General features: G+C 47.4%; 1 protein-coding gene across 1 annotated transcript; it reads right to left on the bottom strand.

The window, feature by feature from the left end:
- Window positions 1–3,609: 3,609 nt before the first annotated feature.
- Window positions 3,610–10,585, bottom strand: LOC140901322 (polymeric immunoglobulin receptor). The gene is made up of 7 exons (XM_073319952.2): window positions 10,405–10,585; window positions 8,852–9,193; window positions 7,344–7,664; window positions 5,932–6,031; window positions 5,091–5,185; window positions 4,829–4,884; window positions 3,610–4,326 (listed from the first exon to the last, which is right to left on the bottom strand). Exons 1-7 carry the CDS (start codon window positions 10,445–10,447, stop codon window positions 4,057–4,059), a joined length of 1,227 nt encoding a protein of 408 aa, XP_073176053.1. The 5' UTR covers window positions 10,448–10,585; the 3' UTR covers window positions 3,610–4,056.
- Between the last annotated feature and the right edge of the window lie 2,385 nt (window positions 10,586–12,970).

Below are 12,970 nucleotides of genomic sequence, written 5' to 3'. Positions count from 1 at the left end.
CTGCTCTGAAAATGAAATGGCCCTTTCATGTAACTGCCTAGGGCACCTATGGAACTAGGGCAACATTCACCCCTGTGCAGAGGCCAGCACAAAAACTTGTCGCCATTTAAGTCCCTCTTAAACCCTCAAAATAGGGGAGGCTCTTTTCTCATTTGTCCCATTTTTATGAGCAGCTCTGCAAAGCCACCCGCTGCTCCTTGCAAGCTACTGTAAGAATAAAAGGGGAGTTGTTGAGTGCAATATTAAAGCAGCCTTGGCCGGTGGTGAATGGAAGAGGTTGACGGCTTCCTTCCTGTTTGTTTGGAGGTTTGGCAGACTCCAGCAGTGGGATCTGTTCGAGAACAATTTCACAAAGGCCCAACGGCTGGTGAGCAGAACGAATGCATCCCTTTTTGGCACTCACGGCTTTTTTAGATTCCTGGAATGCCAGGGCCTGTTGCTCCGGAGAGTCATGGAAGACACGCCCGAGAAGGTCCGGGAGGCTCGCAGTTCAACGCTCGGGGTGATTTTTCTTTTATGTCAATTTCAGTGCTTATTTAAGGGAAGGACCGGTAACAGCCAGGCCTGGTCTGAGTAGGTATTGTGCATGCATAGCTCTTCCCATTCGGATCTGTTACATGCCATTCTCTTCCCGTTCTTGTGTCCATTATACTCGGACCCCACGCGGCTCTGCCAGTGCACAGCATTCTGTGCTAGTCCAGCCCACGTGCCCATATAATTCTGCCAATGAACCTCATTAGCCTTTTGCAAAAATTCCCCTGGCTGCTCATATGGAATCAGCTCCACCGGGATCAGCTACATAGGGAGCTCTAGTGTAGACAGGCTGCTGCCAGCATTTTAAGCACCACGCCCCTACTCAGAGCAGATCTAATCTCCTCTCTTTAGTACTTTGAGGAATTCCTTTCTCGCTGCTCAACAAGTCCAGTCTACCACACGAGGGTTTACAGCCTGAAAGCCTCTGTTAACCTCTTGGGAGATGAAGATAAGAGCCAGGTCCCTTTGTCGAAGGGTCTCAAACTTTCAGCCACTTCCCAGACCGGACTGGAGGAAACTTCTTTCAGTGTGAGCCCTGACAGTGTCCACAACGAGGTAAGCCGTGACTCTTCCCTTTGAACGCCAGGGGAGCTGAGCTCTGGGGTAACAACAGAAACAAGGTGGGCAATGGTAATTGCAGTGCAATGGGCATCGAGTGACAACTTGTCGTAACTTTCATTCTTGACGTAACAATAACACCACGAACAACACCCCTGGGCGCAGTTGGATCCCAAACTACCGTGTTTACTAGGGCACACAAACGTGCAAAGCCCAGCTACGCACACGCTCCTGCTCTGACTGGTTTCTGGTGGCTTCTAAAACATAAACCATGATGAGCACCGCTAGAGGGCTTGCAAACTACTTAAAGGGAGTCTACCATACACTGGATAACTCGCGGAGGGAATTGTCAGGGTCCGCAGTGGAACTGATGCGGGTACACGGAGATCCCACTGGGGAAGAGTCTTTGTTGCAGGTTCACTATTTTGCCTTCCACATAACTTTCCCCCTATGGTACAGCCCCTGCTAAACTGCAGGTTTAGTTACTTAAAAAATTCAGAGATTAGGCATTAAGGGGAGAGGGTCTGGGTTTCATCTGCTGCTTTCCCCCTGCTCTTTATAGACACACCCCGTGGCACGCGTGCATCCAAAAAGACAGATAAGAATTCCCGTTACAGCTCTTTTACTGCTGCTCCAACTTGGTCAGCAGGGGCCACTGTGAAACATGAGTTTCAGCTTCCCTTCTCATGACCATCTGACCTGATGTTCTTAGCCCATGTGGCCTGTGCTTCAGAGATCTGGCTCTCCCCCTGTACAGGGCACAGATGTCATGACAGAACTACTGATAGGAGGACAAGCAATGTGCACTTTTCTTTTTGCTCTTCAGTAACTCAGGCCAACACCTTGAGCTGGACATTTTCTCCTTCTCCCTTCTTGCCCTCTTGGGCATTGGCTCAGCCCCTGCTATTGTTATTAACCGTGCTGAGAAGATTTCCTGTTTTGTGCACAGTATCAGGCCACCGGCAGAGTGGAAGAGCTAAAGGACAGCAAAGATCAGGATGTAGAGGGCACACAAGAATACATGAAATCTGCCGCATCGAGGCTGAAATCCGAACCTATGCCGAAGGAATTGACCTTTGTTCATCTCCAGCCGGGGCAAGCTCCCACGTCCCCCCACACTGTGCCTGCTGGTGAGCCTATGGAATACATCGGCATTGCACCCCGCCCATTGCCCTCGACGTCCAGAAAACCCCAGGGTGCTGGTGACAAAGCCTGAGGGGGCAGGAGAGACTGTCAGAGCCAGGACATTGCTGGGGAGGGTGGAGGGTTTGCTGGGATACGGAGCACGTACATTGAAAACCTGCCTTGTCATGGCTCAGAGGCCAGCAGAGAATTTGAGGAAGGATGCTATGGAAAAAGGGGGGAAACTGACACAAAGGGGTTCTTTTCTTTTAGTCTGTGTAGTTTAGTGGTGTTTATGGGACCCTGGAGTGATTGGGTATAACTCTGTACTCAAGGGGTATGACTACACTACAGTCAAACACCCGGGACTGGCTCGTGTTAACTGACTCGGGCTTGCAGGGCTCTGGCTGTGAGGCTATCAAATTGCAGTGCAGCTATTTGGGCTAGAGCCCGGGCTCTGAGGGTCTCAGAACCAGCTGCGGGTGTTTCATTGTAGTGTAGACATACCTTAGGATAACCTCGGAGCGGGACAAGGTTCTGTGAGAGTCCTACTGAGACCCCTCTTCCAGCAGATATATCTCCTGATAGGGGTATTGAAAACTTGCACCTGAACCCTTGGGCAGTGTATAACAACAGTCCTGCTATGGAATCTGTTCCACTGTTCTTCCGGGAACTCATTCCTCCTGCTAATGCATTGGGAATTCCTGCAAATAATCTTCCCCAACATAATCCTCCTCCTGCAGGGACCAGCCACAATCGTATCAATAGCATAGATTTTAATGGAAGGTGCAACAGTTTGAAATGTGTATTGTTTATAATAAATTTATTTAAGACATATTTATAATGTGCCATAGAAGTGAATACAGAGTGACTTCCACACCCACCCACCCACTGTTAACTCTGCATTACGATACAGTTTTACTTTGCACAATCATATGGCCTTCGGTGAGGCACCAGTTTAGCAAAGCACTTGAAGTCTCACGGAAGTCAGGAAGCGTCCTCGCAGGCTTAAAGTCAAGCATGTGCTTCGGTGCTTTGCTGAACTGGGGCCCAACGGAGGGAGGTGATTGAAAGGTAGCCACTGTGGAGTTAACTGAACCGTTAGAGAAGTTGTAAGACTGAAAGGGAAATGGAGCATGTTCCTATATTTCACGGCACTTCCCTGTTGGGCGCTGTGGCTTATCAGAGGGAGCCAGTTTCCTGATGGGGGGTTTATAGCCGCCTATCACTAAAAATAGAGCCACTAGAGAAAGTAAATGCACCCCACCCTTCCACTGCATTTATTTCCTAGTGGCTGAATCCTGCTACTGGGTCATCCTAGCAGTATAGCTGTTTTTTCCAGTTCTTTGCATCTCTGTCCCAGTCCTCTGAATCCATCCCCTCCTTCTTTTCTCCTTTTCACCTGCTTTGCACTCGTACCCCCCATGGTCCTATGTTACTGTACAATTCCTGTGGTTGTGGGACTCCCTGCAGCACCTGTCATCCTTGCTTCCTGTTTGAGAGGTCCCTGCTGGGCAATGCAGGTCATTAACTCTCCCTACCAAGGAGCGAGTGTGTTACCACTGCAGAATTCCCTGCACCTGCCTGGCCATGGGGACAAGAAACAGGAAAGTAGACACAGGCCTATCCTACCAATAGGCCACAAGGTAAATAAGCCTTACACCACAATTTGTATTTAAGATGATGCACTGTGGTAATGCCCAGAGGAGCTAGTGACAACCAGTGTGGCATGTATCTTCCTTTCAATTCCAGATGCATTCAATTGTCAGCGACTGCAGTTTCTGCGATAGCAGTTTAGGAGAAGAGCTAGGAGGGGGACACTAGATTTCATGGGATCTGAGTTCAGTTAGGGACGGTTTGTTTCTCTTTAGTCCCAGACCGTGGAGGTGAGTCTCCAAAGATGATGGTTGCATATTCCATGGTGCCTGAGGAGAACAGGACAGCTGAGGGCTCAGCAGAATGTTTGGCACCTTTTGGCTTTGGTGGAGGTTCCACGTTGGCATACGTGACATCGTCTGGATTTGGCTTGGGTTGGTGCCTTAGCATGGCATATATTATACCGTTCTTCAATTCCCCATCGGGGTTGGCATCTCTGGGGTGTCCTTCATCCTTCTGGAAAGCCACAAATAATAGGAGAATAAATCGAAAGTCATCTTTTTTTAACACTTCCACTTCCTAAATATTAAGTCTCACTTTACCACAGTTAAAAATCTCCTCTCTAGATGGTGAAACTAGGGGGCACAGGAAAAGAGAAATACATTTCTCTAGGGTGCTCACAGAACATCCCTACTGTAAGGACTGAGGAATTGGACTGAGGCACTTCCCATATTGGTTTGTTCAGTAATATGAATGCATTGCAATCATCTAGCATTCAAGGATCTCTGAGTTTAGACCTCTGAGCCCATGCTGTTCAGATTGCAGATTCGGGGACATTAAACTTCATGCAGCTTGTGGTCATGGTAATATCCATATTACCAGCACACAAACAGAAATACAAGAATCCTGATTCCCATTCTCCTGCTCTAAACACTAGACAATCCTGCTTCCATCTGCTTCAAGTAGCTAGACGGAGGAGACAGAACAAAGTGCTAGAAATACCAGACCTTCAACCTACCTGCCGTGCTGCTAGCCTGCAGTTAGGGTGTTCACCAAAATTCAGCCCATTCTCTACTGTGAAAGACAGAATCTAAATTTAATGTACAAACTGTACCTAACCCTTTGTATTTTATGTACAACTAAAAGTGGGCCAGGGGGTGAAGGATCTAGCACCTCTCTCCCCCCCATTTCCATTCAGCATGACCCTCACCACTGTTGACCCAGGCCAGTGGGAAACAAACCCAAACTGCATGAAAACTGGACAAGTGATAGAAATGTACCTCTTTTTCTCCCTTTGGTGAAAATAATAGCCATGATCGCAATCAGTGCACTGCAAACCAGGAGGGAGACCAGTGCCAGGACAACATAAAGAGTTCTGCAAGGAAATGCACAATATCTCCATTAATATTCTTGACATCAAAGGTGACCTGGTTAATTTGGGAGGGGACTCTGTGTGTTGGAAACTGGATTAAGGCTCCAAGATCTAAATTCAGCATGCAAAAATCACACCGGCTGCTTGTACCTTAATGCAGTTCCACTGACGTCAATGGGGATACGCTGACTGATGCCACCGGAGGATCTGGGCCTGCTGTATTTTCTCAGGGTTGCTTCTTGCAAGGGATAGACTCAGGAGCTTGAATTATTATCTAGCACTTGCTGGCAGTGCTACTAGAATTCAAAGGGAGCCCACCTCATTGCTATGCTGTACCCCCTCCACGGGTCTGTCTTTCATCAGGGTAATTATCAGGGTCGTCTTTGATCAGGCCTGGTAATGGCTCTCATTTGACATGTGATATTGTTTGGTCTTAGGCTGTGTTCTTAATGCAAGAGACAGAGAAGGCACAGCACAGCTGGGTGCTGCGCTCATCCCCTAAGTATTCTTAAGGAGTGGAAAGAACAGACAGCTCAACTCCTTCACTAAGGGCCTGTTCCACTCCTACTACAGCCAGTGGGTGCCTTTCCACTGCCTTGGGGGTGATCAAACCCTGTAAGAGACTCAGAGGAGGGGGTGTGTGTTAGTCTTTTACAATCCCACCCTTTTAATCTGCAGCAGACCCAGCAAATCTCCTCTGGGGACCCTACAGTCAGCCCTGAAGACTTTTGTTTGTAAGATGTTCATACCTCTGCTCCTTGTTGCTGGCCACAGTTGGGTGGGCGTTTTCCCCCTCGTTAGTGGGAGGCGAAGTAGCCTCATTAACTGTATCATGAGACACACTTTTTTCTGAAAATAAACACAAGAGTGAGTGGCTCTCCCCCGCACGGCCCTGGCCTGCTCGACATTCTGGAAGTGATGGGAAATCACAACGAATCTTTAGAGCCTCCTCGTACTAATCCTGAGTGATTGCTTGTTGGTCAGCAGTGAGAATGTGACAATGGGGTGTGATGCAGGAGCTCTTTACCACCCAGAGGAGTCTAATAATCCCTCAAGGAAGTGCTGTGCATTCTATCCAGGTTGTTATATGGTGCCCCTCACCGTAGTATCTGAGCAAAAAAAAGTTTAGTGTCGATACCGCCAGAAAGTGAGTAGCAGATATGGAACTAGAACTCACATCTTCCGAGTCCCAGGCTCCCACACCACCCATTGGGCTACACTTTTTCACTGGAGACATTTATAGCTAGTAAGGACCAAGCCTTGGAAAATCTACTAGAGGAAACAACCCTGCAATGGCCAGAGGGATAGTCTAGACAACCATTGGTTTCCATGTGCCCAACCTTGCCAGTTGCTGAGTGCCTCCAGTGAGATGGACCTGGTAGGTCTGGGGTTTATGACGGATAAAAGGGCTAATGCCAGAGAATACATGTGAGCAGGGACTGATAAGCCACATATGGGCAAAAGGTCCCCTTGGATAAAGATCCAAGTGCACAGTTTATGATCTGACCCTCTTCAGGGTTATTGGGATGGAAGTGTCTAGGGGACAGGCTATCCCTTGTGAGGCTCCATTTTCAGTCTAGTCAGAAAGACCACAGGAATTGCTTCTCCCAATTTATTTTCTGTATTTCTGTTTCCTATACTGGCTCAGAGTAGGAAGTGTGGAGAGCCATGAAAATGGGTATCGAACATAAGAATGGCCATACTGGATCAGACCAAAGGTCCATCTAACCCAGTACCCTGTCTTCCGACAGTGGCCAATGCCAGGGGCCCCAGAGGGAATGAACAGAACAGGTAATTATCAAGTGATCAAAGAAAAGTTTAGTATTCATGAACTATAACAAAGGAATGAGTTCAATCAGAGATTTGGGCAACATTCAGATCAGTTCTGGGGCCATTTCATTTGCTGGTGTAAATTGGTGTAGATCCATAACAACTAATGATTCCGCTCTGATTTACGTGAGGCAGAGGATCTGCCAGAGTTTGTTTTTAATACTGGTAAATATCAAAAGTCTCAAAAGGTAAATTCAGAAGTTGTCTCTGGGTCTCCTGCAATTTCCCTGCTCTGAGGAGCCCATCTGAGCTCTGCCCTGTAATCACATCCACCAGGGTGTGAGTATTTGCTGACTTTTAAGGGAAGTCCACTTTTCTTTGAGTAACTCACCCAAAACATTCAGTGTGATCATCTTCAGTAGCACGGTACTTCCCTGGAGATGGGTCTCACAACGATACTCCCCTGAGTCATGTAGCTGGAGTGCCACCAGTGTTACTATAATCTCTCGGTTCCACCGGTCAATCTTTATCCTGGTCCTTCCTTGTGTATTAACAATCTGATCGATCTCAACGCTGACAACAGGTTGACATCTGGTCGCGGTTACCATTTTGCACCAGGTAAAATTACTAGGTATCCTGCTGTCATCCATCACAAAATAAGAACAATTTAAGGAGATGGAGCCTCCTTCTTTTGCAGATAGCCTCATGGGAGCTGGAGAGAGAAACCGGTGACTGGTTATTGTGAGAGAGGGAAGGAAAGAGACATGTCCTGTAGGTGTCTAAATGCCACCTGCATCTAAATGGGAAGACAAAGGATTAGACCAAACCCCAGCCCAACAGGAGCTTGCAAAAGACATGGAAATAATCTCTCCCAGCCCAAGGAGAATATTTCCTAGGATTGGCTGTGCACAATTACCACGGGAAAACTGCCCAGTATCCAAGCTGCAATCAATCACCATGGGGCAGCCCTGAATCCAGCCTGATGCTGCTGCCACTCTGAAAATGCACCTTCACAACTGGCCCCTCTGCTGCTGGCGGTCTTAGCATCCAAGGAGCCAAGGACTGAATGAGCGATGAAGAGGGGATGCCTCTCTCATTCCTGGAATGGGGGACCACCCAGGACAGGGCTGAGGTAGTTTGGCTGGGGCAGCACGAGGAAACTTGCACTGCGACTGACCATGCTGGGCCTCCCCTGTGTGTCAGGATAAGGGTCCAAGGGTGTCATTGCAGCACCTTTCACCAGCAGTGATAACAAACAACACTCAACCAGGACAGGGACGGTGCGAATGAAGAAGCCCTGTCTTGTTATTGTTCATCCTAACTGGTAACTAGCGCTTCAGATTGGGAGTGGGGTTTCTCCATGCCATGGGGTTTCTATCCCAGCTGGTCAAAGATTTTCCATCTAAAAGGTTCAATTTTTGATGCAAAATGGCTTTTTGACTAACTAGGAAATTTGGGGGAAATGTTCATTTTCATTGTTTTTTTAAAAAAGTTTTAATTGAACAATTGAAAGTTGAAATTTTTTGAGTTTTCAACACAAACCTTTTGGTTTTCGTTGTTTTGACAAAAAGACTAAAAATGTCGTTTGCTTGGGTTTTTTTGGTCAAAATTATTTGGAGGGAGGGGGAGATAGGTTCCTAACCAGCTTTTCTTTTTATCTAGATGTGTGAGAAGCGTACATCTAAATACATGCATATGATACAGATGGTGTTTCTGTGTCTAGATATGTAATTGAAGGTTATTATTTTAGCCATTTCTCTCTACCATATATACTGGGGAGTTGACATATATATACCCTGTGTTTTCTTTGGAATAGGAATGGAGCATTAGTCTAATTTGGAATATCCTGGTTTGAGCTGATTTGTGTCTCAACTAGACCATGAGTGATCTATAGCTCACCATCATAAGAAACCACCACTTTAATCTTTTTCAATGGGATAATTGTCAGATGATTCAAAACCCCGCACAAGTATGTTCCTGAATCCTCTATCCTGAGCTCCGTCATGGACACAGAAATCCAGCCTATTCCCAAGTCTGTTAGATTGACCCTTCTTTTTGGGTATTTCCCTCCTTTTGCTCGGACGGTCAGGAAGATTTTTCTGTTGCATTCCTGGTCTGACAGCATCTTGCACCAGAATTTCTCCTCCAGTGCATACTTGTATTTGTAGTAACACCTTGTACTGAAAGAGCTTCCCTGTACAGCTGTCACCAGTTCCGGCTCTTCTCTTGCCAGGCATGGCCCTGCCAAGGAAAGAAAAGCATTAGTGAGAATGACCTGCCCGTCAATGCTCCTACTTCAGGCTGCTGTGACTCATCGTCCAGGCTCCCATCTTTGTCTAAATGAACTTCTGTGCTGAGACTCGATCCATTGCCACGGCCGCCTTCCCATTCAGTTTCCCATGTTCTTCCCCACTGTGAAGCTTATGTCCCGCCTATCTTCATTGCCGGCTACCATGTGAACAACTGATCAGGAGCTAAGCTGGCTCTGTCTGGTAAACTGGCACGGGTCTCAGAGTAGCAGCCGTGTTAGTCTGTATTTGCAAAAAGAAAAGGAGTACTTGTGGCACCTTAGAGACTAACCAATTTATTTGAGCATAAGCTTTCGTGAGCTACAGCTCACTTCGTCGGATGCATTCAGTGGAAAATACAGTGGGGAATTTTATGTACATACAGAACATGAAACAATGAGTGTTACCATGCACACTGTAACCAAAGTGATCACTTAAAGTGAGCTATTACCAGCAGGAGAGCGGGGGGTTGGGGGGGGGACCTTTTGTAGTGATAATCAAGGTTGGCCATTTCCAGCAGTTGACAAGAATGTCTGAGGAACAGTGGGGGTGGGGGGGTGGGAGGATAAACATGGGGAAATAGTTTTACTTTGTGTAATGACCCATCCACTCCCAGTCTCTTTTCAAGCCTAAATTAATTGTATCCAGTTTGCAAATTAATTCCAATTCAGCAGTCTCTCATTGGAGTCTGTTTTTGAAGTTTTTTTATTGAAGAATTGCAACTTTTAGGTCTGTAATCGAGTGACCAAAGAGATTGAAGTGTTCTGGTCTGATCATCTAATCCTGGAGTCATCTTGCAGGATTGTTCCCTACAGCACATTCTCTGTTACTTTCTCCAGACTTATGGCACGCAGTTCCTAGGCTGGTTTGGAGACAGGAATCCCTTCTAGCATGAGAAGAGCCTGTTTCCAAAAAGTGGGGGTGGTTAAACCCTCCCTGAAATCTACTTTATGGCTTTTCATTCCACTATAACATATGCATTTACTGGGGGAAAATATGGAGACCCAGCAAGCCGAGCATTTCTTGCCATGGCAAATAGCTGGGCACCCAATTTCCGTGCCTGCTCGCAGCTGGCCAATGTGATAAGTGCCAGAGCAAAGAAGCGCAGTGTGCTACGAATGCAAGAGTCAATGGGAGGGGAGGGACAATCTTTCGGTGCCTTACCTGTTAGTGCCAGCAGTAGCAGCCGGGCTGGGAAGCGACCCATCCTGTCGTGGGAAGTGGTTTAGATCTTGGAGAGGTGGAATGCAACATTGAGGCTTCTTTGTTGCTGTGAAGATGGGTCGGCAGTGAACTCCCTTTGTCACTGTCTGTGTCCTCGTGCTGCAGAGTGACAATATCATTTGCAACTGTTGGAAAGATGCTTTTACCACAGTCCTAATCTGAGCGTTCAGACAGGAAGCCTGCATTTTGGCTATCAGCTGTTTCTCATTTTTACACGTTTGGCGATCTGCTCTTGGAAATGGGGAAGAAAGAGAGAGATTAGCCCATGTTCTATTTTTAATAACATTTGTAGCCTTGGTGTATAGTACATGAACAGCTTTCACTTTTGTATCCCTAGATCTCAAAGCACTTTATAAAGGGGGGAATGAGCCATAGCTGCATTGTATCATTAAGGAAACAGAGATGGGAAATTACTTTGCCCAGTGTCACACAGCCGGTCCGAACACAGGTCTCTTGACTCTGAGCCCAGTGTCCAATCCACTAGGCCATGCCATCTCCTTAGTAGAACATCCCCCAAGTTGCTTCTCATCAGGGTCCCTTGTGTTGTTCTCTAGCTCTGTGTCTGAATGTGTTTGGGATGCTGACCTGGAGATGATATTTTTGCTTACAGCCATACAAAGAGGAGGAGGATTACGGTGCTGAGGAAAGGGAAGCGGGATCATGTTGGTTCACCTCCATGTGGGAGATTGGAATGCACGGCTTGGCTCAGCCGATCCATCCAGTCCTATTGGGTGTTCTGGGATGCGTCTCTCACAATCTCTCCTGATAAAGCTCTTCCAACTTTGTATAAATAATGACCTGTTCATTGGAACAGCACCTTGGGCACTCAGATCTGAGGTGACTGCCATAACTGCTGGGCTATTGGTTATTCTGTTCTCTCTTCCCATTGGGTTTTTCACAAAAAAACTTCAAAAGGGCTCGGTTTCATCCCAGGGTGGTATAGGAAATATTTCAAAATCTTGACATTTTTCACAGGATGGGAAAACCAGCTCTAGTCTTCTTGGGGGGGTGGGGGGAGTATGGGCTTGTCTACACAAACATTTAGTTGGCAGCAAGCTGGGGTGAGACTCTCCCCCACACTAACCCTCACGGTTAGTCCCTGAGCACCTGCCGATGTGCATTAACGGTTCATTGGTGTGTTTTGATCTAATCCTGTTTCAAAGAGGAGTAGATCAAAGCGAATTGACGAACTCTTAGTGAGTGCCAGCAGGGTCACATGGGCAGTTAGTCCGCGGCGGGTTAGTACGGCATACGCTCACACCTCAACTTGCCACAAACCAACTGTGTGTCTAGACAAGCCCTGTAAGTCAGTTTTGTTTGGCTCTGCCTTGGGTTCACAACCAGTGTGGGGGAAAGGAGAGCATTGCTGGTACTGGGTTTGGCCATTAGGGTGCAGTTGGCATTCTGGGGTGAGTTCTTGCTGGTGTCAGTGTTTTGCATTGTGTAACTAGATCCTTTCCCAGGATGGCTAGATGCAGCTTTGCTTTGGGGCCTGTGATGAGTCAAACTCACATGCCGATGACACCGCAATAAGAGGGTGGAAAAAAACCACAGCTGGGTCACCCTATTTTTGCAGCATGATTTCTTGTGAAATCAGGAAACAACAGGCCTTTTAACACCGAGCAGCGGGCAGGCTCCAAGCCCGTTGTTCTGTCTTGTGCAGCTGGTCCGTGTGCTGTGGCTCAGCTAATAGTGCTGAAATTCTGGTCCTCAAAGATCCAAGCGGCTGCGGGTAGGAAACCTGCAGGATTCACCTTCCCTGAGTCCAAAGACTGTGAGCAAACCACCCCGCTCTCTCCTTACAGCCCCTGGCCTGGCCCTGGATTCCTCTTCCACGATTGCAAGGCAGAGAACCTCAAACCCATGTGAAATGAGCTGTGAGTTCGAGTTTAGAGAATAAAAACAGTACCTAGCTTTTATGTGCATTACTGCCAGGATCAAAAATCATGAGTTAGCCCCCCCACAAAATCCTGATTTGTCCCAAAATCATGACTAAATAGGAAGATTATATGTTTTTTGGGGGTCTGTCCTTGGACGTCTCCTGCCCACCCCCAGTGTGTGTGAGACAGAGTTGCCAACTCTCCCAAATGTATGGAATAAGGTGATTTTCGCCTCTGCTGTCCTCAGATCTTCCTCCCCTCCCCAAGTCTCCATCCGTTCTTCCCACTCTACAAGGGCTGCAGTGGGGGATCTCCCTTCCAGTGCTGTGAAATGAGCCCTGCAGGTTTGGCTTGTGTCCTCCTTTTAAAGGGAGCCCTTGCTGTTCCTGTCTCATCACTAGTGGGTAGGAAGTGGATGTCTCCTCGCTGAGCCAGCCACTCGCTGCACGTGCTGCTCCCATATAAACCCGAGGCCCATGGAAACAAAGCTCAAAGGCTCCCGAATGGACAGGACGTGGCTGCAGCTGGGTATCTGGTGTGTGCACTTATTGTGTCTGAACCTAGTGACACCACCGGGAAATGTTGCGTTAGGGACCCAGCAAACCGAGAGGTTCCAGCTCAACCTC

Source organism: Lepidochelys kempii, chromosome 21, assembly GCF_965140285.1.
Source record: "Lepidochelys kempii isolate rLepKem1 chromosome 21, rLepKem1.hap1, whole genome shotgun sequence".
NCBI classification, from domain to species: Eukaryota; Metazoa; Chordata; order Testudines; family Cheloniidae; genus Lepidochelys; species Lepidochelys kempii.
Note: the sequence above shows the minus strand (reverse complement) of the source record. Positions and strands in the feature narration are given on the sequence as shown.